General features: G+C 44.5%; 1 protein-coding gene across 1 annotated transcript in view; it reads right to left on the minus strand.

Moving 5' to 3' along the window:
* Dnajc6 (DnaJ heat shock protein family (Hsp40) member C6) overlaps window positions 1-24,304 on the minus strand; it is a 97,128-nt gene that overhangs the window by 6,472 nt on the left and 66,352 nt on the right. The window contains exons 6-16 of the mRNA XM_038334728.1: window positions 23,604-23,737; window positions 21,618-21,812; window positions 20,418-20,535; window positions 18,881-18,960; window positions 17,713-17,906; window positions 17,524-17,604; window positions 14,698-15,129; window positions 9,855-9,989; window positions 7,297-7,365; window positions 4,896-5,015; window positions 817-1,080 (exon numbers count right to left, since the gene is read on the minus strand). Coding sequence (XP_038190656.1) covers window positions 817-1,080; window positions 4,896-5,015; window positions 7,297-7,365; window positions 9,855-9,989; window positions 14,698-15,129; window positions 17,524-17,604; window positions 17,713-17,906; window positions 18,881-18,960; window positions 20,418-20,535; window positions 21,618-21,812; window positions 23,604-23,737 — 1,822 coding nt within the window. The remainder of the gene's footprint in view (window positions 1-816; window positions 1,081-4,895; window positions 5,016-7,296; window positions 7,366-9,854; window positions 9,990-14,697; window positions 15,130-17,523; window positions 17,605-17,712; window positions 17,907-18,880; window positions 18,961-20,417; window positions 20,536-21,617; window positions 21,813-23,603; window positions 23,738-24,304) is intronic.

Below are 24,304 nucleotides of genomic sequence, written 5' to 3' on the forward strand. Positions count from 1 at the left end.
TGACACTATCTGACAAACTCAATTGTAATAGATACTATTTTACCTCAACAGCAAGAATCTCATCTAGTGGGGCTAGGGAGACAGCTCAGCAGTTAAAGTGCATTTGCTGCCATTGCAGAGGTCCTGGGTTCGATTCCCAGCACTTACAATGTGGCCCATAACCACCTATAACTCCAGTTCCATGGAATCTGAAGCCCTTTCTGACTTCCTTGGACAACAGGCATATACTTGGCATACATACACACACATAATTGAATATCCGTACATATAAGATACAATAAATCTTTAAAAATATGTTTTGTTTTTAATTCAGTCTAGGATATCTTCCAGTCCTAAGCAGCGGCACCATCACAGGTGCCCTCAAACTCAGGAATCCGCCAACCATCTTTCTCATAGCAACCCAAGAAGAAAACCTAATGTGATTTTAACAGGTTCCAATCCTTTTCTCCTAAGAACACTTTCTTTCTTCCAAACGATATAGTTCTCTGTTCCATATATCCACCCAATCAACATGTATAAAGATTTAAAATACAGCAAGTGCTATGCTAGGTTCAAAAACCTATGGCAAACGCCTTCCTTCCTACTCCAGCATGGAGAAGGAAAGAGCGAGTGAGCCACAGTCACATGACACCTACATGGGGTCATGGTAGACCCAGGCGCTCCACACACAGTACTGGGGGTGTGGATATCTCTTCAGCTCTTAAGACAGTCTCATAAACAACAGGATTGGTTGTGGTCTCCTTCAGACATGACATCCCCGGCAGTGTGACAGCACAGGCAGGTCACCCGACACCAGTTTCATCTCATCATCCTCACCCAAATTAGAAGATCCTTTCCCACGTTCGCTCTGTCCGGTAGGCATAGCTGAGAAGCTCACGTTGTAATTGGGTCGGTTCTGCGGGGAGGAGTGAGGCATACCGGATGGCGGCTTAGGCTGCGCCTGCTGCCAATTATAGCCCGCGGGCTGCTGCCACCCTCCACCCATCGGCTGGGGGGATGCTTTCTGCGGTGAGCTGAGAGGTGGAAACCCTCCGCCTAGTCCAGTTGGTGTGGTAGGTTTGCTGGCAAAGGAAGAGCTACCTACGGAGGAAAAGGGAGAGAGGCGGTAAGGCTCTTTGCAGTGGCTTCAAACTCCTGTCAGGAGGCATTGCTGGCAATGATTTCAGTGGAAACGTCTTTGGGTGGTAACAGAATTCACCTCCCTAAAAGGTAAAGAAATCGCAGGCGTGTCTGCATATCTGTTATTTCCTTAATTAGCCCAGTGGGACTTTTAGGTAGTATCCTTGCCTCATTCATTTCTACACGTGAACAAAAAGCAACCAGGATTTATTTTCCCTTTCGTACATGTGGATATCCCGTTTTCTTAAGCACCATTTGTTCAAAACGCTGTCTTTGCCGCAATATGTGTCTTTGTCATCCTTGCCACAAACAAAAACAAAACCCTGTGGCTGTAGCTCCGCAGACTTACCTCTTGCTGCTCTACTTCACTGACTCACAGTCCCGGCTCTGTGTCCATCCCATACTGTTTCTATTACTATGGCTCTGCAGTATAACATGAAATCAGGTATGGCAATAGCCCCAGTAAGTAGTATTAGTGTTGTTCAAGATTTTTTTGGGATATCTGTGTTCTTCTGTGTCTCCATATGTATTTTAAGATTCTTTTTCCTATTTCTGAGAAGAGTGGCATTAGACTTTTGATTGGGGTTGCACTGAATCTAAAGATTGCTTTTTGTAGGGCGGCCATTTTTGGATTAGTTTTCTAGACCATAGGCATGAGAGATCCTTTCATCTTTCTCATGTCTCCCTCAGTTTCTTTCACAAGTATTTTAAGGTTTTCGTTGTGGAGATCTCTCACTTCCTTGATGAGTTTATTCCGAGGGTGTTTTGGGATTTTCTTGTTGCTTTTAGGGCTACTGTGAGTGGGATCTGTTCCCTTGATTTTTTTTTCTTAGCAGGTGTGGTGGTTTGAAAGACTCCAAAGGGAGTGGCACTACTAGGAGGTGTGGCCTTGCTGGAGGAAACGTGGCACTGTGGGGGCGGGTTTTGAGGTCTCTTTTGCTCAAATTTCCTTCAGTGTGATTGTCAGTCAACTTCCTGTTGCCTACAAGATGTGGGGCTTGTGGTTATTTTCCAAGCACATCTGTCTGCACAGTGCCATGTTCCCCATCATGATGATAATGAACTGAACCTCTGAAACTGTAAGTGAGCCCTAGTAAATGTCTTCCTCATAGGAGTTGTCATAGTCATGGTGACTCTTCACAGGAACAGGAACCCTAACTAAGATGGCATCTATATTATTAGGATACTGGATGGATATTAACTTCATATGGCATTTTTTTATCCTGCTATTTTGATGAAAGCATATATCAGCTCTAAGAGTTTTTTGGTGGAGTCTTTTTGGTTTCTAATACATAGAATATAACAAATAAGAATAGTTTGACTTATTCCTTGCCTATTTATATCCCTTTTAACTCATTTTTCTGTCTTATTTCTCTGGCTGAGACTTCAAGCACTATATTGAATAAGAGTGGAAAGATCAGACATCTTTGTCTTATTTTTGGTCTTAGGAGGAATGCTTTGAGTTTTTGCTCTATTTAGTACTGGCTACAGGTTTGTCATATAGACTATGTTAAGATATGATTCCCTCCCTTCTTAGCTCTTCAAACACTATATCATCAAAGGATGTTGGATTGCATCAAGACTCTGTCATTGAGTTCATTTATGTGAAGCATTATATTTATTGACTTACATATGCTGAACCATCCTTGCATTTCTGTAATGAAGTTAAATTGATCACAGTGAATGATCGTTTTTATGTGAATTCAGTTTCCAAATATTTTACTAAGAATTTATTTCATCTAACTTCATCAGGGAGGTTGACCCATAATTTTCTTTTACTCTTGTTGTTGTGTTTTTATCTGATTTAGGTAACAGGATAAAATTGGTTCCTGGGTGTACACCTTTCTTTTAATTTTACAGAAAGCTCTGAGCAGAGTTTGCAGGTGTTACAGCTCTGGAGAGAAAGGTACGTGCTGACTATCAGAAGTCAGATTCTCCCCGCAGGTGTTAGAGATCTAGAGAGAAAGGAATCCTGACTCGTCAGGAAGTCAGGCTATACCTAAAGCTGGGTTACTGTGGGAGATGGTCACCCCACAGGATGTGACAAGCCTCCTCCTCTCTAAGAGAGTCACTACAGCTGAGCTCTGTCCCACTCTGCTAAGAGAGTTTCCCAGCACTGATTCTGATCTGCTCTGGGCAGAGTTTCACCCAAAACTCTTTCAAGAGATTTATTTGAGAGGGAGGAATCCAGGAGAGTGGCTGCCTCTTCCAGGGTAGAGAAGGGTAGTTGCCAACTGAACAGGCACAGGACTTACATAGGGCTTCTTAGGGGTAGAATTTTTCCAGGGAGAAGATTTTCAGGGAGGGAATTGGTCATATTTTAACCTTTTTGAGTTTGGACAAGCTAGATTGGCTAGATTTCTTGCTCATGGGTTAGTTGGTTTTCCTGCTCAGGGATTGGTTGGCTTCATGTTCAATTGGTGAGGGGCAGATTTGGCTCCAATTTCAGGGCCAAAGTATGTTTCTTTCACTGGCCATTTTTCGCCTTTTGGCTCTAGTTTCAGGGCCAGGGTATACTTTCATCACTGGCTTTAGTTCCAAAGCCAAAGTATTTCTTTGGCTCTGGTTTCAGGGTCAGGGTGTGCTTCTTTGGTTCTGGTTTCAGGGCTAAAGTGGGTTTCTTTCACTGGCTCTGGTTTCATGATCATGATGGGTTTCTTTGGCTGGCCCTTTTATTCCACAGGGTTGGTACTACTTACTCTGCAATGATATGATGGTATAATGATATAATTCCACCATGAATACATCAGGGACTGGAGTTTTTCAGTTGCAGATTCTTTTGTTTGTTTGTTTGTTTTTGGATTACTGTTTCAATTTCCTTGCTTGTTAGAGAGCTGATTGAATTGTTTTCATCTTTATTTAACTTTGTTAGGTCAAATCATCTAGAAATACAACCATTTCTTTTAGGGTTTCCAATTTAGTGGAATACATGTTTTTAAAGTATGTCCTAATGAATTTATGAATTTCACTGATATCCGTTATAATCTCTCCCTTTTCATCTCTAATCTTACCAATATGAGTCTTCTCTTTCTTTAGTTTGGTGAAGGTCTACCCAACTTATTTAACAGTTCTTCTCTTCATTGATTCATTTCTTGTATTACTTTGTTCACTTCTATTTTCATTAATTTATGCCCCAATCTTAATCATTTATTTCCATCCACTGCTTTTGTATTTGGCTTGTTTGGGGCTGAGAATGAAGAATTCTAACATAATATTTATTCAAAGCCTTTCTCTCTTCCCAGTGGTAAACCTTCACTTTTCTATGAATCTCACCAGAAAAATCTCCTTTACAATAAAAGTGCATGCCCTACCCCTTTGCATAACACTAGTGGCTCCTGTTTTTTTTGTTGTGTTGTTTTTTATCAAGTTCTAATCCCATCTAAGGCACTTCTTGAGCCACTCTATAACCTCATTAATTGAAAAGGAGGCAAAAAAGTTTCTAGCAACTCTTTGAGATAGAATATGAAAGAAAGCCAAACAGTCTATAAGGCTAATGTTAAGACAGATGTGGCTCTACTTTGAGACGCCCACACCCATGCTCTCAAGAACATCTTAATCTCGTCTTCGGTGCCTCTCTTTCTCCTAACACTGATGCTTAGACTCCAATTCTGCTTTGCACTGAGGCCAAGGATCTAGTTTTACCTGAAATAAAGTCCCGTAAAGGTTAAGGGAAGTCTCGCACTGCTATAGGAACAGTGTGGCGCTGTGTCACTGTCCCTCCCACAGTTGACATTAGCATCAAATATTACTCAGATCTTAATCTGGTAAGTTTATACCTAGTGTCCCCAGGTCAGCGAAGGGATCCAGAGTCTGCGGCTTGCTCTGATGGGTAGGGGTGCCATGTGATGAACCTGTTGGGCTGGTGGCAGCTGATTTGCTTCCCATTCCAAAACCCCCTGGAAAGGAATGGAGACCATTAAAATTGAGTTAGTTCCCCGAGGCAGGATGCTGAGAGTTGGGGTTTCAGAGCACCTGCTTGGCTAACCCTAAGACAAATGAGGATGGAGCGTGGAAATGTGTGCGAGGTCCCTAGCTGCTGTTACTCTGGATGAGGTGAGCGGTGACCCAAAGCGAGGGTAGGACATGGGTCAGGCATCTGCGCTTCTCTGGCCATGCATGTTATTTCCCTTAGTTACCTCTCCCATCCTGACTTTCTCTTTCTTCAGAGATCAGGAGTCAGGCTTTATCTGAACTACTCCAGCCACCCTGGGATCTTACTTACCATCTTCCAACTGTAAGATTTTTAACTTAATTTTTTTTTATGAGTATCTTATATTATGTGTGTGGATGTTTTGCCTGTACATATGTTTGTGCACCATGTGTCTGTAATACCACAGAGACCAGAAGAGGGAATCAGGTCCCCTGGAACTAGAATTACAGATAGTTATGAGCCACCATGTGGGTGCCAGAAATCTAACCAGGGTCTGCTGCAAGAGCAGACAGTATCAAAATACAATTCAAAGTCACAGGCAATAAAAGCAAAATGTTGCTGGAGGACTCTCATTGGTTAATAAAGAAACTGCCTTGGCTTTTTGATAGGGCAGGATTTAGATAGGTGGAGTAGACAGAACAGAATGCTGGGAAGAAGGGAAGTTAGGCAGATGCAATGAAGCTCCGATCCAAGATGGACGTAGGCTAGAATCTTTCCGGTAAGCCACCCCTCGTGGTGCTACACACATTACTAAATATGGGTTAATCAAAATGTGAGAGTTAGCCAGTAAGAGGCTGAAGCTAATGGGCCAAGCAGTGTTTAAAAGAATACAATTTGTGTGTTGTTATTTCGGGTGTAAAGCTAGCCGTGTGGGATCCGGGAGGGATGAAAAGCAGGCCTGCCCGCAGCTCCTCACTACAAAATGTAGACAAATTGAACTAGAAAAACCTGTGTGACAAAGAAATAGTCAACAAAGAAAGTAAAGTATACAATATTTGCCAACCATTATTCTGATAAGGAGATTGAGCCAGGAGATATATATATATATATATATATATATATATATATATATATATATATATCAACTTAATTATAAATTGGCAAATAACTTGATTTAAACATATGTCAAGGGGGCTGGAAGAGATGGCTCAGAGGTTAAGAGCACTGGCTGCTCTTCCAGAGGTCCTGTGTTCAATTCCCAACAACCACATGGTGGCTCACAACCATCTATAATGAGATCTGGCGCCCTCCTTTGGCATGCGGGCATACCTGGAGGCAGAATGTTGTATACATAATAAATAAAAAAATAAAATTAAAAAAAAAGTCAAGGACTTCTCTCCAAAGAAGACTTGCAAATGACCAGAACGCATAAAAAGATTCTCAACATTGCTGTCTTAGTTACTTTTCTATTGCTGTGATAGGACACCAGGACCAAGGCAACGTAGAGAAGAAACAGCTTACTGGGGCTCACAGTTTCAGAGGGTTAGAGTCCACGGCCATCACTGTGGGGATGTGTGGCCATCACTTACATACTATCCACAAGAGAGCACAGAGAGCTAACTGGGAATGGGGTGACATTTGGAAACTTCAAGCCCACTCCCAGTGACACACCACCCTCTTCTCAAACAGTTCTGCCAACTGGGACCAACTACTCAAATAGAGAAGCCTATGGAGGTCATTCTTATTCAAATCACCACCGTCACTGATTATTAGGGGAAATGTGAATCATGGAACAATGAGATATTACCTTAGACCTGTCAGGATTGACATTTATCAAAAACTAAGATTTTGAAGAAAAAAACAGAAGATTCTAAGTGGTAGGACTAATTCAGATTCATCTAATTATATTGTTGAGACAGATATAAAGTAGATGATCTTGTAAAGTTAAACCACAGATACAGATATAAAGTAGATGATCGTGTAAAGTTAAACCATTAGATACTATATATATATTATACATTGTAAATTATTTATTTACAAGACTTATTGTGGTTGAATTTTACAAATTAAATATATAACTATATGTAGTATATATAATATCTATTTATAAAAATATAATACATAATTTATATAATATATCATGTCATCAAGTGCATTAGAAAAGGTGCTGGCTAGAATATAGATGATTAGGAATAATCAACTACACGGTGGACTATAATATTCCAAGTATCCACCTCATCTTGGGTGAAGGACCATGTATTTGCTACTGGTCACTTGTATATGAAAAATAACCTGCTGGCCCTTACCTGGTTTGGTATGCCAGTCCCAACCTCCAGCAACATCTGGCTGGATGTTCACAGCAGGTGTGCTCGACGCTGCAAACAGAGAGAAGATGAATGAGAATGGACGGCTGGGAGCCCACGGGTCTGAGTTTGCACAGGACAAAGCTGTCTTCTCCAGCCTGCATGGCTTCACATGGCTTCTCAATGTCTAATGGATCCATTCCTCCTCCCAGGCTTTACCCCACTCTGCAACAGGAATAGGTTCTGCTTTCATCTGCACATGCTCATGAGAGCTGGGTAGAAACCATAGGTTTTCTCAGTTCGTTCTTTGGCTCACCTTTCTGTTACCTCCACATCCACCCACTTGGAATTATAATTGTGCACATGTCTGTCCTCATTTAATGCTGAGTTCCTTGAATGCAAGAACTGTCTTATTCATCTTTGTGCACCCCACTAATATACTTAACATTCTGGGCCACGCAGAAAGAGGGAAAATATCCATAAACTCGGTCCAGCTTAGCTTAGCATTGACAAGGGCACCCAAGTAGGAGCCACTCAGAACTGGGAACTTGGTTTCTCCTCGGCTGTGGCATGGATTGAGAAGGAGGAGCCATTCTGAACACTAATTGGGCAAACACTATGTATCTCCCACTATGCTGGTGGCAGATACATGTCTACTGTCACTCAAAAAGAAACCCATCAGAGCTTCAAGAGAGATCATTCTGACCTCCAAGAAGTTCTGAGCAGAGCTCAGATAAAATGTGCTGTGGCAGGAAAGGGTCCTCCCTACAACTTGGCCATAAACATCGGCAGGTAGACTTCAGTCACTAAACTAGCATTATAAGTGGGACTGAGAACACACACACACACACACACATACCACACCACACTACAGACAGACACACACACCACACCACACCACACTACAGACAGACACACACACCACATTACACACACACATACACTACACACACATCACACTACATACACAGACACACACACACCACACACACACATGCATACATACTACACACACACCGCACTACATACAGACACACACATACACTACACACACACCACACATCACACCACACTACAGACACACACACACACCACATTACACACACATACATTACATACATCACACTACATACACAGACACACACACACACACCACACTCACACACACATGCATACATACTACACATACACCACACTACATACACAGACACACAGACAGACACACACACCTCCCACTACACAATCACACACACAAACAAAGGACCCAAGGCACCAGGGTCGGCATTCCAGGCTTCACAGTCATCTCTTGTGCTTACCACACCGTCAGCAGCTCACGTACCTTCCTATCAGGTAATTAACTAAAAAGCACACACCGTTATCAGTGACGATGGCTCTTTCCTTTCTGCTTTTCCCTGCTCTGGCTCCATAGTAACCCATGAGAAGAGGTCAAAAGCAGACAGCTTTGTCAACATTTGCTGTCTGGTTTTCTTAACATTTTATGTTTGTCTTGGATCCATCAGGATAAAAATGAGGCAGAGAGAGACAGAGACAGAGAGAGAGAGAGAGACAGAGACAGAGAGAGCCCCAAAGGGCTAGAATGAACATAGTACAGAGGAAAACTGGGAAATGAGGTCCCAGGCATGAGGATGGTACATCCTCATGGGGTACACACAGGCCATGACCAGGGCACACAATGCTGGCTCTTATGTTGGATGAAATAGGAGCCATTATGAACTCATAGGTGGCCTGGATTACATGCAAAAGAGAAGACAGTGATAACATTAATCATCACCCCTGAATTTAAACTGTGGAAAAACAGGATTCTTAAATCAGCAAAATACAATGTTAAGCTATTGAGCAGATAACCCAGATGATATGCTAATGATCAACTGCTAATAAAAATATTAAGATTGCTTGTATTCTTTGATTGCGCAGTAAACTTTGGAATTTGCATTTGCTTTATGCGTGGAGCACATTTCAAGTCGGAGTAACCATGTCTCGAGTGCTCTGTAGCCGCGCACAGCTAGGAGCTGTCACATTAGACAGATGTGCCCCCATATATCCGTGTGGCATGTCCCAAACTCGGCTCTGACAACTGATGGCTTCATGGAATGCTAACATCATATTTTACTAACTTAAGAAGCCGACTTTTTCCCATTTCAAAGATCTCTGTAACTAGGACATAGCTTCCAAATGATTTAAAGTGGGAGCATTTTTTTCTTTTTTACTGGTACACAAAGAAATAACATATGTTATAATCAGTGATGCCCTCTGCTTCTGGGTGTGCAGCTCTAGAGTAAAAATAAGCAGAAATCCACAGCCCAGTGCTTTCAGGACCATAGTGACACCAAGTTAAATGTTAAATGAGTCTCTTTCCGGTAAGAGTTTTTAAATATGTTAATAAATTGTCAATTTCTAAAGGCTTTACACACACACACATACACACACGTGCACACACATGCACACACACACACAGATGCATTTACATCTCAGTACTCTGCATTGACTCATGAAAAACCACTCCATTATTCCATTAAGTGCCATAGAAAACACTTTCCTACCATGCACTGTAGGGGAAGGACTTCTTGTGGGCTGCAGAAAGGGGTCGCTAGAAGCATTGGATGTGTTCAGAAAGGAGCCCAGCAAATCCTGACCTGGTAGCTTAGCAGGGGCTCCAAAAGGGTCAAAGGTGGTACCTAGAAAACACAGGAAAATGCATTGCTTTATCCTGCCAGTTCATTGCTGTATAGCTATCGCAGGGCTGCCGCTGCTGCCTTGTCAAACACTTGAAAGACCAGGCTGAAGCTTGCCTCCTGACCTCTCTCACCCCTTCCTAGACTTAGAACTTCCTCCAGAACTAACAGTGGATCACAACATGACAGGAATCATCCCACCCATGTAGATGTAAGAGTCTGGACTTATTTATTAGAAAAGTCGTAACTTTAAATGAGGATCCAAGTAACTTTTATAAATCCTGTGTGTACACGTGCGTGTGTGTATATGTGTGTGTGTGTATGTGTGTGTGTGTGTATGTGTGCGTGTGTATGTGACTAGGGGGTTAGGAGTGTGTGATGTATATTAGCGTGTGTGTGTGTGTGTGTGTGTGTGTGTGTGTGTAGGATGTGTATCCTGTGGGGTTATATGGTGTATGTGGGGATGTATTGTCTGTGTATATGGTGTATATCATGTGTGTGTGTGTGTGTGTGAGAGAGAGAGAGAGAGAGAGAGTGTGTTTGGTGTATATTGTGTGTGTGTGTGTGTGTGTGTGTGTGCATGTACAAGACACCACAGAGTGCAGGTATCTGTCCTCATCCTCTGCCTTGCTTGAGACTGTCTTGTTTTCCTGCTGCATACATCAGGCTAGCCCGCCTGGAGCTTCTGGGGTTTTCTTCCTTTACTTCCCATCCCCTTGCAGAAGTGCTGGGATTACAGATGTTCATACAACATGTCCAGCTCTTATGTGGGTTCTGGGAATTCAGACACAGGTTCTGTTCTGCTCAATTAGTCATCTCCTCAAGACAGATTTTGACAACATAAGAGCAGCAAAGCAAATCATAGCTACAGGCTGGCTGGAAGACAAGATCAACACAGGTGAATCCATGAACTGCCCAAATGAGGTACAGGCTACAGGGGTCCGGTGACGAATGAGTGTTCATGTAAAAGGAATTAATGGGAGAAAACAGGCAGGGGGCACGGCTATAAAGACAAATAGCAGAAACCCCACTGACTGGACTAGTTACAGCTCAATTGGCAGAGTGCTTGCCTGCCATACATGAAGCCTTGGCTTTGATCCCCAGAACCACATAAGACTAGGCAAGGTGGTACGCGCCTGTAATCCCAGCATTTAGAAGGTGGAAGTGGGAGGATCAGAAGTTCAAGGTCATCTTGGATTACACAGTGAGTTCAAGCTCAGCCCGAGTTTTGGTTTTTTTTTTTTTTATTTTTTTTTTCGAGACAGGGTTTCTCTGTGGCTTTGGAGCCTGTCCTGGAACTAGCTCTTGTAGACCAGGCTGGTCTCGAACTCACAGAAATCCGCCTGCCTCTGCCTCCCGAGTGCTGGGATTAAAGGCTTGCGCCACCATCACCCGGCTCAGCCCGAGTTTTGTAAGAGCCATGCCAAAAGAAAAGGCCAACCCCACTAAATAGGTCTTTCTTTAACTTTGTTCCTAAGTGACCTTCAGCTCACTTGAAAGCTAAAAACAGAATAAAATGAGAGCAGCGAGTGAAGCTGCAGTCTCTTGAGTCCACAGGATACAAGCATTTCTAAAACCCTGACTCAACAGCCTGCTAGGAGCTAGAGAAAGCTGGGTGGAAACTGGGAATGTTGAAGGCCCTGGCTGCCGGCAATAGTGAAGCTTCCTAGGGCTCTACTGTGTTACGGAGAAGAGCTTGTTGGGGGAAGGGACTCGGTTTCTCCCTGTCACCTTCACTCAACCCTTGTGAAACTGAGGATCAGAAACTTGCCCTTGTTCAAGTCCAGGAAACACTACTCAAATCTTCCGGCTCCAGGTAATCCCCACAAGCGCTAGTCATGAGATGAACAGGATGCCTGCCAAACCCTGAGCTGCATGGAGACAACTGCCCTCTGATTTCCCACTGTTGAGCAAGGACCAAAACCTCCTTGAGCTGCCTAAAGTGAGATGTCACTTCCAAATCGGTAGGCGCCAAGCCGATAACAGCCTGCTTCATGGAGAGGGGCTGACCCGTTCTAGAAATAGAGCCTGAGGACCAAACCAGCGAACAAACACTTCCCACTGTCACGACATAGTGGGGCATGTGGCTCACAAGTTCACAGTTATGATGTCACTGGCATAATGCGCTCCCAACACTGTGGGGCAGCAGATCAGCTTCTTGTGGCAGTACCTGCACCGTTTCGGGCAGTGGAGCCCAAGACGCACACCCCTTGCCCTACTTAGTGTCACGAGACCTCATCCTCTCTGACACAAGAACACTGGGGTTAGCAGGGTGAACGGAAGAGGACAATGGGTCAGCCCACCTGATTCTAGTTGACGCTAACCAGTGCAGAAGATAGGAAAGACTTCTAGGATTGCAGGGGCACTTTCGCTATCACCTTGTTCTAGAAATTCTCAGAGCCAAAGATGGAAGGTGGATACCACAGCTGAAAACTCAAGAGTTAGTCTTTACCTTTACGCCCACAGGTGTTGTCCCCAACTAAGCAAAGTAAGAGAGGGTTTTCGCTGTTTTGTTTTGAGACAGGGTCTTACTATGTAGTCCTGTCTGGCTTGGAACTCCCTATGTAGCCCAGGCTGGCCCGAAACTGCCTCTGCCTCCTAAATGCTGTGGTAAAGGCATATGCCACCACACCTGGTCAAATTAATTTTTTTTTGTGGCAGGCAATGTTTCAAGACAGGGTTTCTCTGTTTGACAGCCTAGCTGTCCTGGAACTCATTTTGTAGACCAGGCTGGCCTTGAATTCACAGAAATCAGCCTGCTTCTGCCTCCCGCGTGCTGGGATTAAATGTGTGTGCCACCACCACCCAGCTCAAATTAAATTTTGAACAGGCTACCCAGATAGTTAAATGTTAGTTCTGTGATTCAAATGCAGCCATTAATTCTAGACTTGGCGTTCTGTTTCTTTTTGGAGGGAAAGAATACTTGAGCCTTACATCTAGGTCTGCCATTACTAGCCGGGTATGCTCAGATAGCATTTCTATGATTTTTACAGACAGAATTAACTAATGTTGATGGTGCCTTCTAGCTCTGACATGAATACACTCAGCAGCATGGGACTATGAAGGGTTAGATTATCAAATTCCTTCAGATAGCTTGTCTTAAAACTTGGCCATAGAACACTGCTGATTTCTATCTTGGGATTTTGTTTCCCTGATGGACCTTTTATTCATTCTGATAAACCGGAACGGGATGGAAGAAAGCAGAGCACAGAAGAGCCAGGATGAAGGATGCCGGCTTCCAGGTTCCCATCCAGCCACCACCACTGGGAGCTCTGCCCCTGAGCTCTGTAATCCGTTCCCCTTCTCACAAAAGAGGCATCCAGCAGAACTTCACAAGCCAAGACCAGCCCAGAACCCAGAAAAGGTGAAGAATAGCATTCCCCAAGCCTAGGTGGTTACGACTCAGCATCTCTTTACCTTTCCTAATGCAGCATCATCTTAGCCGTGACAGGCATGGGAGAGCTGGTGTGATCTGGTTATTCTGAAGTCATAATGAATCTCTGGTACCCAGCTACATCCTCATGCTGTGACTGACCCGGAAAAGGAAGTCTGGTGGCATGTCAGGTGAAACTGAGTATGTGTGGCTCAGACTCCTTACAAAGACCACCCACACTTCCCTCCCCAGCCATGCTGCTAGCCTGAGCCCCTCAAGCATATCCTGACGTACCCAAACACTTCTCAGGACAGCCAGGGTATACCCAGAAAACTAGAATTCCAAAAAGTGTTACTGGAGGACTGAGGTTGAGCTCCGCATCCACAGGTCAAGCTGGGACCCCAGCCCCATCAATTCCCAGCTGTTTGAACAAATGCTGCTAATTAAACTGGACGCTTCTATTTCCTCAACTACGAAGTAGAGACAATGATAGCATCTGTCTACAGATTTTTATAAGAACGGAGTCATGTTTAATCATGTATCCTATATCTGGCAAGCAGCAAGTATCCCACAACTATCAGCTGCTGTAGTAGGTAACATCTCCATCCCCAAGCAGAAATCACTAAAGGAGACTCAAGGCTCAAGTCCGGAGATAAGGAAATTAAGAGGATGGAGTTAAGCCAGAGGATCGGGATGCCTGCTGCGAGACAGTGTCTTCTGGATGTTACAGGAAAGCCGCACCAGCGACATCTCAACAATACGGCTGGCTAAACAAGACCTGCGCAGGGACAGCACCGGGGGACGCGTACCACAAGCAGAGGAAATTTTACAAGGCTCCACCCCTAGGCAGGCAGAGAACTACAGAAAATCACTGGCTGTTGGAGCTAGGGAGACTATTTTCCCCCCAGGGATGAGCTCCCTGAGAGGTTAGCCAATTTCAGTACGTCAGTCCTAAGCATATACAAGCAACACTTAAAGGATTCAGTAGGTTGATACTGATGTAGCAATAATAATTAAGAAAGGAGAAATTATGATTTTGAGAGGGGGTGTGGGAGGAGATGGAAGAGGGAGGGGAAAAGGGGGAAATGAGGCAAATACAGTGCTCATGTATGAAGTTCTCAAAAAATAAAAAATTTAAATAAAAAATGAGTATGGGGTACAAAGATATCCCTACACCTTTCTACCAAAATGGACAATTTTTGCATTTTCCTTATGCTCTCCCAAGGAACTTTCAAAGAAACCAGAAAAGTTCAGCTTACTAAAACATTTGAGTTCTACGTGCTTGGCCCAAAAGTTATTACCGAAGTCTGGGATAACAGAGAAATATGGGGAAATTACCTTCTCCCACTCTTAGGGTTGGCGACGCAGAGGCGGAGGTGGCGGCGCGGCGTGGTGTGGATTGCGCTGATGCGGGTCCACTAGCATGAAAGACATCTTCTACCCCAGCCTGCCCTGCCTGGGCAGGACCCGTGGCACCTCCACCCCCAAACAGGTCACTCAGCAGTTCCGAATTGCTGGGAGGCGCTGCCAGCGGGGAGAAGTTCCTGCTCACGTCGGACCCTTCCAGGCCCAGGAGGTCCACCTCTTCCGGGGGAGGAGGGGCTGCTGGCTCCTGCTCCTTGCTGGGCTTCTTGGCTCCATGAGGCTTGTCACCATTGGCGTTGCCGTGGGGGCTCGAGAGGGTCAGGAGTTCATCATCCGACTGCTCACTTTCCTGATTCACCAGGGCAGCGTGGTCCTCCTCGCAGAACGACTTTTCTGATTTCTGATCTAAGAAAGGCCAATGTGCAGATAAATGATTGGATGACCGACCGCAGGCGAGGTTTGCACATTGTTCCAGAAAGAGAAGATGGACCAGCTCTGAGCAAACAATGCTTTCAAACCCCTCCCAATGCAATAACTGTTTAATTTCAGTTCATTCTCAGCTGTTTGTTCATCATCTGGAAGGCAATATAACATAAGGACTAAGAGGGAAAACTCTGGATCCGGCTGGCCTAGGATGGAATTCAGCTCCACCCCTCACTGGCTGTGTAACACTGAGCAAGTAACTTTACCTCTCCGTGTCTTTGTTTCCTCCTCAGCAAAACGGGGATAATAAATACTATACACTGCACAGGCTGCTATAATAATTACATTGGATGATAACAAAAAGAACTCAGATCAATAGCAAGTGGATTTCCAGACACTACGTGGGTGCTGCAGAAAATGCTAGTAACATCTAGTCCCTTGCGGCCACCTCTCACTGCCTTCTGTTTCTCTACACGACCTGAAGCAGAAGCAAATTCAAGGGCTCGGCCTCAAGGTCCTCCCACCATCCTGCAAGGAGATATTTCCCCACAAAACCGGCTTAGGAAAGGCGCTTCTGCTGGGGAGAAATGGAAGGCCTCTATGTGCTTTTCCAGGCCCTGCTGGAGACCATCTTCCATAGATAGCACTTTGTTATTGCACACCAGACCCACAATCTGAATGTGGGGCTGGTTCACACTTGTGAACCCCAACTCTGAAACATGCACATCTGTGGGAAGGGCTAGGTTGATCTAAGTTTGGTGGAGCGAGCTCAGCGGAAAAGCATGCTCAGAATGGGTAAATGAAGTTACCTGCAAGCTTCTGCTGCCTCACACAAGTTACTATTTACTTTTATGTCCCACTGCGGAAATGTTCATGTTTGATTGCAGGTTGTCATCTGAGATGCCACCGGCAATGTTAAATAATATGTTTAACATACCTTTGTAAAACGTAAAAACCCCAAGCAGATAAGAGAGTGTACCTGTGCTAAAAACAGAGATTCTTTTTGTTTTGTTTTGTTTTGTTTTGTTTTTCGAGACAGGGTTTCTCTGTGGCTTTGGAGCCTGTCCTGGAACTACTAGCTCTTGTAGACCAGGCTGGTCTCGAACTCACAGAGATCCGCCTGCCTCTGCCTCCCGAGTGCTGGGATTAAAGGCGTGCGCCACCACCGCCCAGCCAGAGATTCTTTTTAAAAAATATTTTACGTGTGAGTGCCTGTCTATATGTCCATGTATCATGTGTGTGCCTCCAGAGGCAATAAGAGGACATCAGATCTCCTGCAATTGGAGTTACAGAGGGTCCTCTGCAGAAATATCAGGTGTTCTTAACCACTAAGTCATCTCTCCTGACGCATGCAGAAATTATTTCTACATATTAACATGGCAATGGGAAGGTGAGAGTAATGTTTTATTAGAAGTGGTTACTGGGAGAAAGATGCAAGATACGGACCAAGAAGGGGCTAACAATCCATCTGCAAGTCAGGTTCAGCTGGGCTTCCAAGTCTGAGAAGCTCTCGTTGCATTGTTCAAAAGGAAATTCCATAAGCAAACCTTTAACCCAAAGGACCCAGATGAATATGTTTTAACTAACACTGAAAACGTCTACAGGATGTAGGAATACTGTGCTACGTTCACACATCAGAGGAAGGTCAATCAAGAAAACGTTGCCTAGGCTACCACTGAAGCTGAATCCCCACCCCTTTCACACATAGTCTTGACCGTTTGGTTCTGTACCACGCTTTGTAGCTAAAACCTCTGCAAACTGCAAAGCAAGAATGGCCAGTGTCCATAACTAGAATGCCTACGGCTGTCTCCTCAAGATAGTAATGTAAAGTGCTAGGTTGTGAAGGGAGCTGGAAATGCCTCCAGCTGTGGGAAAAAACAGCCCAGTGGGAGATCCCTGTCTGGGTTAATGATTGCTAAAGCAACTAGCAGAGAGATAAAGGCCAGGTGACTGCCTTCACCATGCCAGGGCAAGACCCATCCTGCCTTGCTAGACGTATGGTGCTTGAGACAGCACTCAACTTTATATCTTTAGAATATTTGCCTGAAGGTAGGTAATTCTTTGTTAGTCTTTCTGAGTTGTCAACTGCCTAAGGAGAGATCTTAGAACACGTCACACTTCATCAATCTTGGGAAATGTGCCTTGGAAACACTGTGCAAACCCAGAAGGTAGAATTTAGCCTACACTGGCTTTCTGGTTCGTCTGAACACTCCTGGACGTGAAAGCAGGCAAGTTGCCTGATTTGAAAAATAAATGAAGAGAAAGGTCTGAAATAAGGGAGAAATTAAGATTGCTCCAAGAAGTGTCTTAATAAAACCACTAGACAACTTAGTCACATAATCAACCAATCATCCTAACTTAGAGGCTTTACCATACCTTGCCAACAGAGGGAGGCAAAGAAGCCACCTTGCCCGAAATTTCTGGGATTATCTGGAGGGAAATCTGCTGTAGCCTGACCTGCAAGACAAAAGGCCACATGGTGTCACCCTAACATAGGGAACAAAGTAACATAGTAAGCAACCCAGAGGCTTCATCTGGAAAACCCAAACCAGCCGTGACTCATACCTCCTAAGACCAGAGTGTCCTGATGCTCCTGCTGAGAGGAAAAGAGGATGCTGGGGTTCACATCTTTTGAGCAGTAGTGCTCCCATGGGGGAGTCAAGTCGATCACTTTGTCTTGGGACTGCACTTCTATATCCAGTGTCACTTGGAACAGCTGAGGATATTTTTCTGGTACATCACATGCATCCAACTCGGGTCTAATGGAAAGAAAAACACAGCATGCGCAGTGCGATCAGCAGGATGCTCAGCACGAGGCTTGGCCCACGCTGACGAGTCCAGCCTGAAACTCACTTCTAGGTAGACTCAGCCACTAACCAGGTGTTCCTTTACTCTGCTATGTCTTGGTTTCCTCTCCAGAGAAAACAGACTAACACTTGCCCAAATCGTTTGGCTGCTACCAAGCACAAGAGTGAAAGCACTGTGAGAAGCAGGGTTGAGACATCTGGCCGGCACGCACGGGTCATCAAAATAATGAGATGGACCCAAAGCCACCTTCTCAGCCTGGACCCTTGAATCCTTCTTTACTCCCTGTCTCCTGACTCTGGCAACCCCCGCCACCCCAGATTCAGTCATACCCTGAGATCCGTAGCCACATTATGTTATAGCAACCACAGGTCAATATTTGGTGCAGCTGGGTTCCCCAGAACCTCTTTCACAGTGCTCTAGCCAGACATCCCTTATAAGGGACCACTGTCTATGCTATTCTATAAATTAAACTGCCATTCCTGTTGGGCATAAGCATCCACAAACACAAAGGATAGAAATCTTTAAGTCTTTTTAATTAACTCTGTGATCCATATGCACTTCTTTAAAAAAATATTTATTCACTTTATGTATATGAGTGCTGAATCTGCATGTATGTCTTTATGCCAGAAGAGGGCATCAGATCCCACTATAAATGGTTGTGAGCTACCATGTGCTTGCTGGGAATTGAACTCAGGACCTCTGGAAAAGCCGCCAGTGTTCTTAACCACTGAGTCATCTCCCTTGCGCCCCACCCCCATGAACTTCTTAAGATCAACTACACCCAACGGAAAGCTTTCAAATGCTTGCAGCCTGTCTGTGCTCAGCAGTCCACAGTGTGGGACTTTGGAGGTGGCGGCATGCTGCTACAGACACTCAGGGTTTCCCGGCTCTGCTGGTGAAGACCTCGGGTCCACAGGGCACTTACTTGGTGAACTTTAAAACTGTCGTGTCCAGTGGTATAAATCCAGAATGAAACTGGAGCTGGAATATCTGTGTGTTGGTCACCTAAAGAAAACATGTGCAAGAAGCATGATCAGTAGGAGAAAAGGGAGTCTATACCAAAGACCAGGTTTGGGGAGCCAGCACCTTCCATTGTTTCTTTATCGGATGCTTTGTGGACTATGAATATTAAATGAACTCCCAGCTTCATTTCTAGTTTCTCTTCTCCAGGAGAGTAAGCGAATTCCTTACCCACCAAGGTCCCATGTTCTCGTATATTCTGCCTTCCCAGGGTGTCCTTCTCCAACCTGACAAACATCCTTCAAGGCCCACCTCCACACTCTGCTTGGCCACCACTGGCTAAAGCAAACTGTCCCAACAGCAGTGCCCCAGTGATACAGCAGAGTGGATGTTCACACATGCTTGACCTGCCCCCTCCTCAGATCAGTTTTGAAAAGCTAAAAATACAGTATTACTCTTGTTAATCTAAAACACCTAGGCAATGGATGTAATATGTGATCTTAGCAAATATTTGATTAAGATATAGTTACTTGTGCCGGGCAGTGGTGGCGCACACCTTTAATCCCAGCACTCGGGAGGCAGAGACAGGCGGATCTCTGTGAGTTCGAGGCCAGCCTGGTCTACAAGAGCTAGCTCCAGGACAGGCTCCAAAGCAACAGAGAAAAAAATACACACACACACATATGTACTTGCAACATCTTTCCTAATAATCAGAGTAGAAATAATCTAAACATGGATAATCAATAAATGTGGTATTTCCATTCAGTGGAACATTACTTAACTATATAAAGGAATAAAATATTGATATATGCTAAAACACAAATAAACCTCCAAGATATTACACTGGTGAGAAAAGTCAGGCTCAATAGACCACATATTGTATGATTCCATTTATATGAAATGTTCCCAAATAAGAAAGTCTTCAGAAACAGAAAAAAAAGGGTTCACAGTGGTCAGAAGGCAAGCGGGAAAGGAGGGATGGGTGGTGACTGCTAGTGGGCCAAGGTTTCTTTTAGGGGTGAAGAAAACATTCTTAAGTAAGAGAATTCTAACAGTAGCAATATCTTTTGAACACACTAAAAAAATCACTGCTCTTGGGGGAGGCATTCTGAGACCCGAACTCAGGTCACCAGGCTTGGTGGCCACACTGTTTACCTACCGAGCCAACTCTCGGGGAAAAAGTCCTAACTATACACATGTTTAACTGAACTCTCTCGCTTCATAGTGATCCCCTAAAAGAAAGACTTGGGTTCTCAGGAATGTGCTTTGTTGAGGTTCTGGGGCTGTCTCCCCATGATTGTGTATAAGTCACGACCTGCCTTGGTCTCCATTCCCTCCCGCAGTGATGAAGAAGACATCAAGAAGACATCAGCAGGTGTTAAGGGTCCTTCTCACTCTAAACTCACAAGGCACTCAAGCCCAAAATGCCAGAGAAATGACCCAGTAGTACTGCCATTACAAATTCAAGTGGGCTCATAGTCTGAGTCCCCCTGAACGCTCACCTTAGCCTGAAGCCGGCTCCCGATGGTTGACCGCAGGTGGTACATGGAAACAATCACATCGCCTTGGACTGTGATGTTCAGGGGCATGAAGATTTTCCCATCTTGGACGCGGTATTCTCTTTAAACGGAGATCAGAAGAGACCATGAAAGTGTCCAGGCTGGTACTATCACAGACATAGGAATGTGCCTTTGTGGTTTTAAGGGACCTGTTTGCTCAGGCTTGGACCAAGGAATTACTTCCTGTCTTGTACAAAGGTAGGAATGCAGCCAGTGTGGACTGGATACAGACTGTTTCTGAGCTGGTAGAGCACTGACCCAAAGTAGGCCTGCCCTCTCCATCTCATCTGGACTCCTGCACAGATCTTGTTTTCCTCAACTCACCATGCCTTACACAGTAAAGTCCAACCAAAGTCAGAATAGAGAGAGAAATGTTATACTCTCCCAGAGCCTAGAATTCTGACTCCTAAGTTAACCTATTGCCAACTAAGTCTGTGTTGTGTTACCAGTCACTCCCTAGTCTCCTAAACCCCAAGGACCTTCCACTGGTGCCTCTTCTTCTTGTAGATCATACTTTGAGTACATCATTATGGTGGTTTGAATGAGAATGGCCCCCATTGGCCATATTTGAATAGCTGGTCCCCAGTTGGTGGAACAGTTTGGGAAGGATGAGGTGTGACTGTATTGGAGGAGGTGCGTAACTAGGGGTGGGTTTGAGGATTCAAACACCCACTCTAGTCTCAGTTGGCTATGCCTGCCTCCTGATCGTTGTGTCAAAATGTGAGGCCTGCCTGCCTGCCTTGCCTGACTGCCCCCCATCCCCCTGCATGATGAACTCACCATCTGAAACCATAAGCCCCCAAATAAACTCTTTTCTATAAGTTGCCTTGGTCATGGTGTCTTAGCACATCAATTTAAAAGTAACCAGGACAATCATCTACCCAAATCACTGAGTCTCCTTTTTAAATGTCCAGGTCCTCTATGCCCACCCGCCCCTATCATCTGGACACCCCAAGCACCGTCCTTCAGAAACTCAATACCACCGTGTATAAAGGAAAAAAAAAATCCTTGGATTCAATTGTGCTTATCTTTGATTACTATACATTGGGCTTTAGAAAAGAAATTACGTGTCCCAGCAATGAGCAGGAAGAATCTCACGTACATGGATTCAGCATACAAGAAGCGACAGCAACTGTGACTTACTTCATCCGTTCAAAATCCGTGCACGTGGAGTATATTTTAGTTTCTCCGATCAGTACGTCACAGTAGGGGCGACACCCATTTCTCTGCTTATTGAAGAAGGGAATTGGGCTGACAGTGATTGCCTTGATCGTGAGTGGCTTGAAGTGAGGGCGGTAGGGCTTGTCTGCAAGAAGGTCGCACATGTAGCCCAAGTACCTGAAACAGAAGACCACCGTTCTCTGAGCCCATCGTAACAATTCTGCTGTGACGTCTGTCTTTGTAAATTAAATTACAGTAGAAAAGTCCTCTGCTCAATTCCTTCACATTAGCCACCAAAGGGGAATGCAGACAATTAGGAAAGTTTGTGGATCAGAGCTGGAGCCAAGGCTCAGTGGTTAAGAGCACTCACTTACTGGTTTGGTTCCCAGCACCTATACAGTTGCTCACCCACTCTGTAATGTCAGGTCCAAGAGGATCTGCCACCCTCTTCTGGTCTCACAGGCACCAAGCATGTATGTGTAGTACATATATAAATGTAGGCAAAACACCTATATACATAACACAAAGATAAATAGGTCTTTATTAAAATGAGAAAAAGCTTGCTTCCATTGACATGCTGAACTGATAGAAGGGTGTTTGCTCAGTCTAAAGCTTGTGGCAGTGTTACACTAGCCCAATATTTGGACATATATTTCTGTTATATCTAGCAGATTAAGCATGTCATCAAAAGGCATATTTAGATAAGCTTTAGAATTTATTATCAGGAATTTTATCCAAAGAAGTGAGAAGATAAAATTTAGGTAAGAACAGAGAAACTAGTTCCAACTCTAGGGAAGGCAATAAATCAGCTATCTAAAGAAGGGATTTCTTTAAAGTCATTTGCACATTATCTATTCTGACCTAGATCTATCTATTACATTCCCCACATCTCAAGCCGGGCGGTGGTGGCGCACGCCTTTAATCCCAGCACTCGGGAGGCAGAGGCAGGCGGATCTCTGTGAGTTTGAGACCAGCCTGGTCTACTAGAGCTAGTTCCAGGACAGGCTCTAGAAACTACAGGGAAACCCTGTCTCGAAAAACCAAAAAAAAAAAAAAAAAATCAATAAACATTCCCCACATCTCAGTCATGAGAAAAATCAAGCTCTAAAGCACATACTCTCTCTGTATTGTTGCATTTTCATGCAGTGATCACCAGTGTATCTCAATGAAGACCTAAAGCACAAACCAGAAGGCGCTGGGAGCTGGGACTGGAGAGAACGCTCGAGCTATGTCCAGTGGGTATTTTTAGATTGGTGCTTAGCACAGCCTTCTTGTCATTCTCACTCATGCTTCCTCTCCTCTTAAAGGAGCAAAGCAGAATGTTAAGTCTCAAATCCTAGGACAAACGGCTGAGGTGCCTATGTAACATATCCAAGCAGACCTGGCCACCAGGTCCTCCCAGGATCCCTCAGTCCCTACCTGTTACAAAATATAGCTGGCATACCCCACCCTCTACCCCCTGAACCCTCCAGCCCAGGGGCACCAGACATTTTGGTTACCCCCTCCCCCGTTTTGTACCTTTGCCCTCTTGACTGCTGCTCCCAGTTCCTCTCTCTCCCTTTTCCATACTCCTCCCCTTCTCCCCACATAGCCCAGCTCAATCTGGCCATGTCCACTCTGGATTCTCCCAGATGTCCCTGCCTCTGGCTGGGCTCTTCCTTTTTATCTACAATAAACTCTCTCCTCCACCCTACCAAGAAACAGTCACGATCTTCCCTTTTTTATTTCCTTTTCTCATTCAGTAAACATTGGCATTTTAAAAGTTCCCTTTCAGTTTCAAAAATCACAGACTTTCAAATGAGGATTCATGAACCTGCATGAAAACTCAACATTCTCACCCATCTTAACTGTCATTGTAGTTTGGGGTAACAGCAGATCAATTAGGAAAAATTTGAGAGCTCCCATGAGGCCAGCCTCCCGCAGTACCAGGTACCACTTAAACCACACCCTGCACCTCCATCTCTGTACCTCCTATGGGACGGAGACAGTCCAATTCCTGGTCGTTTTGCATAGAGCAATCGAACAGCGGGGCCAGGAGTAGAGTAGAGATTGCAGAAAATGAACATAGCACCAACCAGAATTGATGACGCGGCCCGTCCATCCTGTCAAAGAAGACCCACAAACTCGTCAGAAACATCAAATTCGGGAAAAGCCCACTTGCAGAGAAGAGAGAAAACAGAGGCACCTCCGAACTATCGGTGCCTTTCACTTCAGAATTGTTCATTTCAAGACCAAAAATCTGGCCCTGCTGTGAAATCATACAGCAGCAAGAAATGACTTTTCTCAGGATAAAACTGACTCAATGTTCACCAAGAAGCTTAGCAAAATAAACTCCACTTGCACATACTTTCTGAGACCTAGACCAACTCTGGACTAGAGGAATTGTAATGTATAGTAAGTAAAAAAGTAGAAGTAAAGAGCCTCAAGTTAGATGCCACCTTTGGAAGGTACTATGTATGTACCCCACTCATACTGTATGTTCCTTAATACAAAAAACTTCATTCATTGTACAAATCAATGTGTTATAAACTGACTATCTCCTCCTGAAATTCATGTATTGAAATGTTAATTCTTAATGTAAGGGCACTGAAACTGGAGGCTGGGGTTCTGTTATAGTTAGGTCATGAGCAACAGGCCCTTATGGATTCTTTCTTTCTCTGTCCTCTGCC

The sequence above is a fragment of the Arvicola amphibius genome, chromosome 6 (genome assembly GCF_903992535.2).
Source record: "Arvicola amphibius chromosome 6, mArvAmp1.2, whole genome shotgun sequence".
Lineage (NCBI taxonomy): Eukaryota > Metazoa > Chordata > Mammalia > Rodentia > Cricetidae > Arvicola > Arvicola amphibius.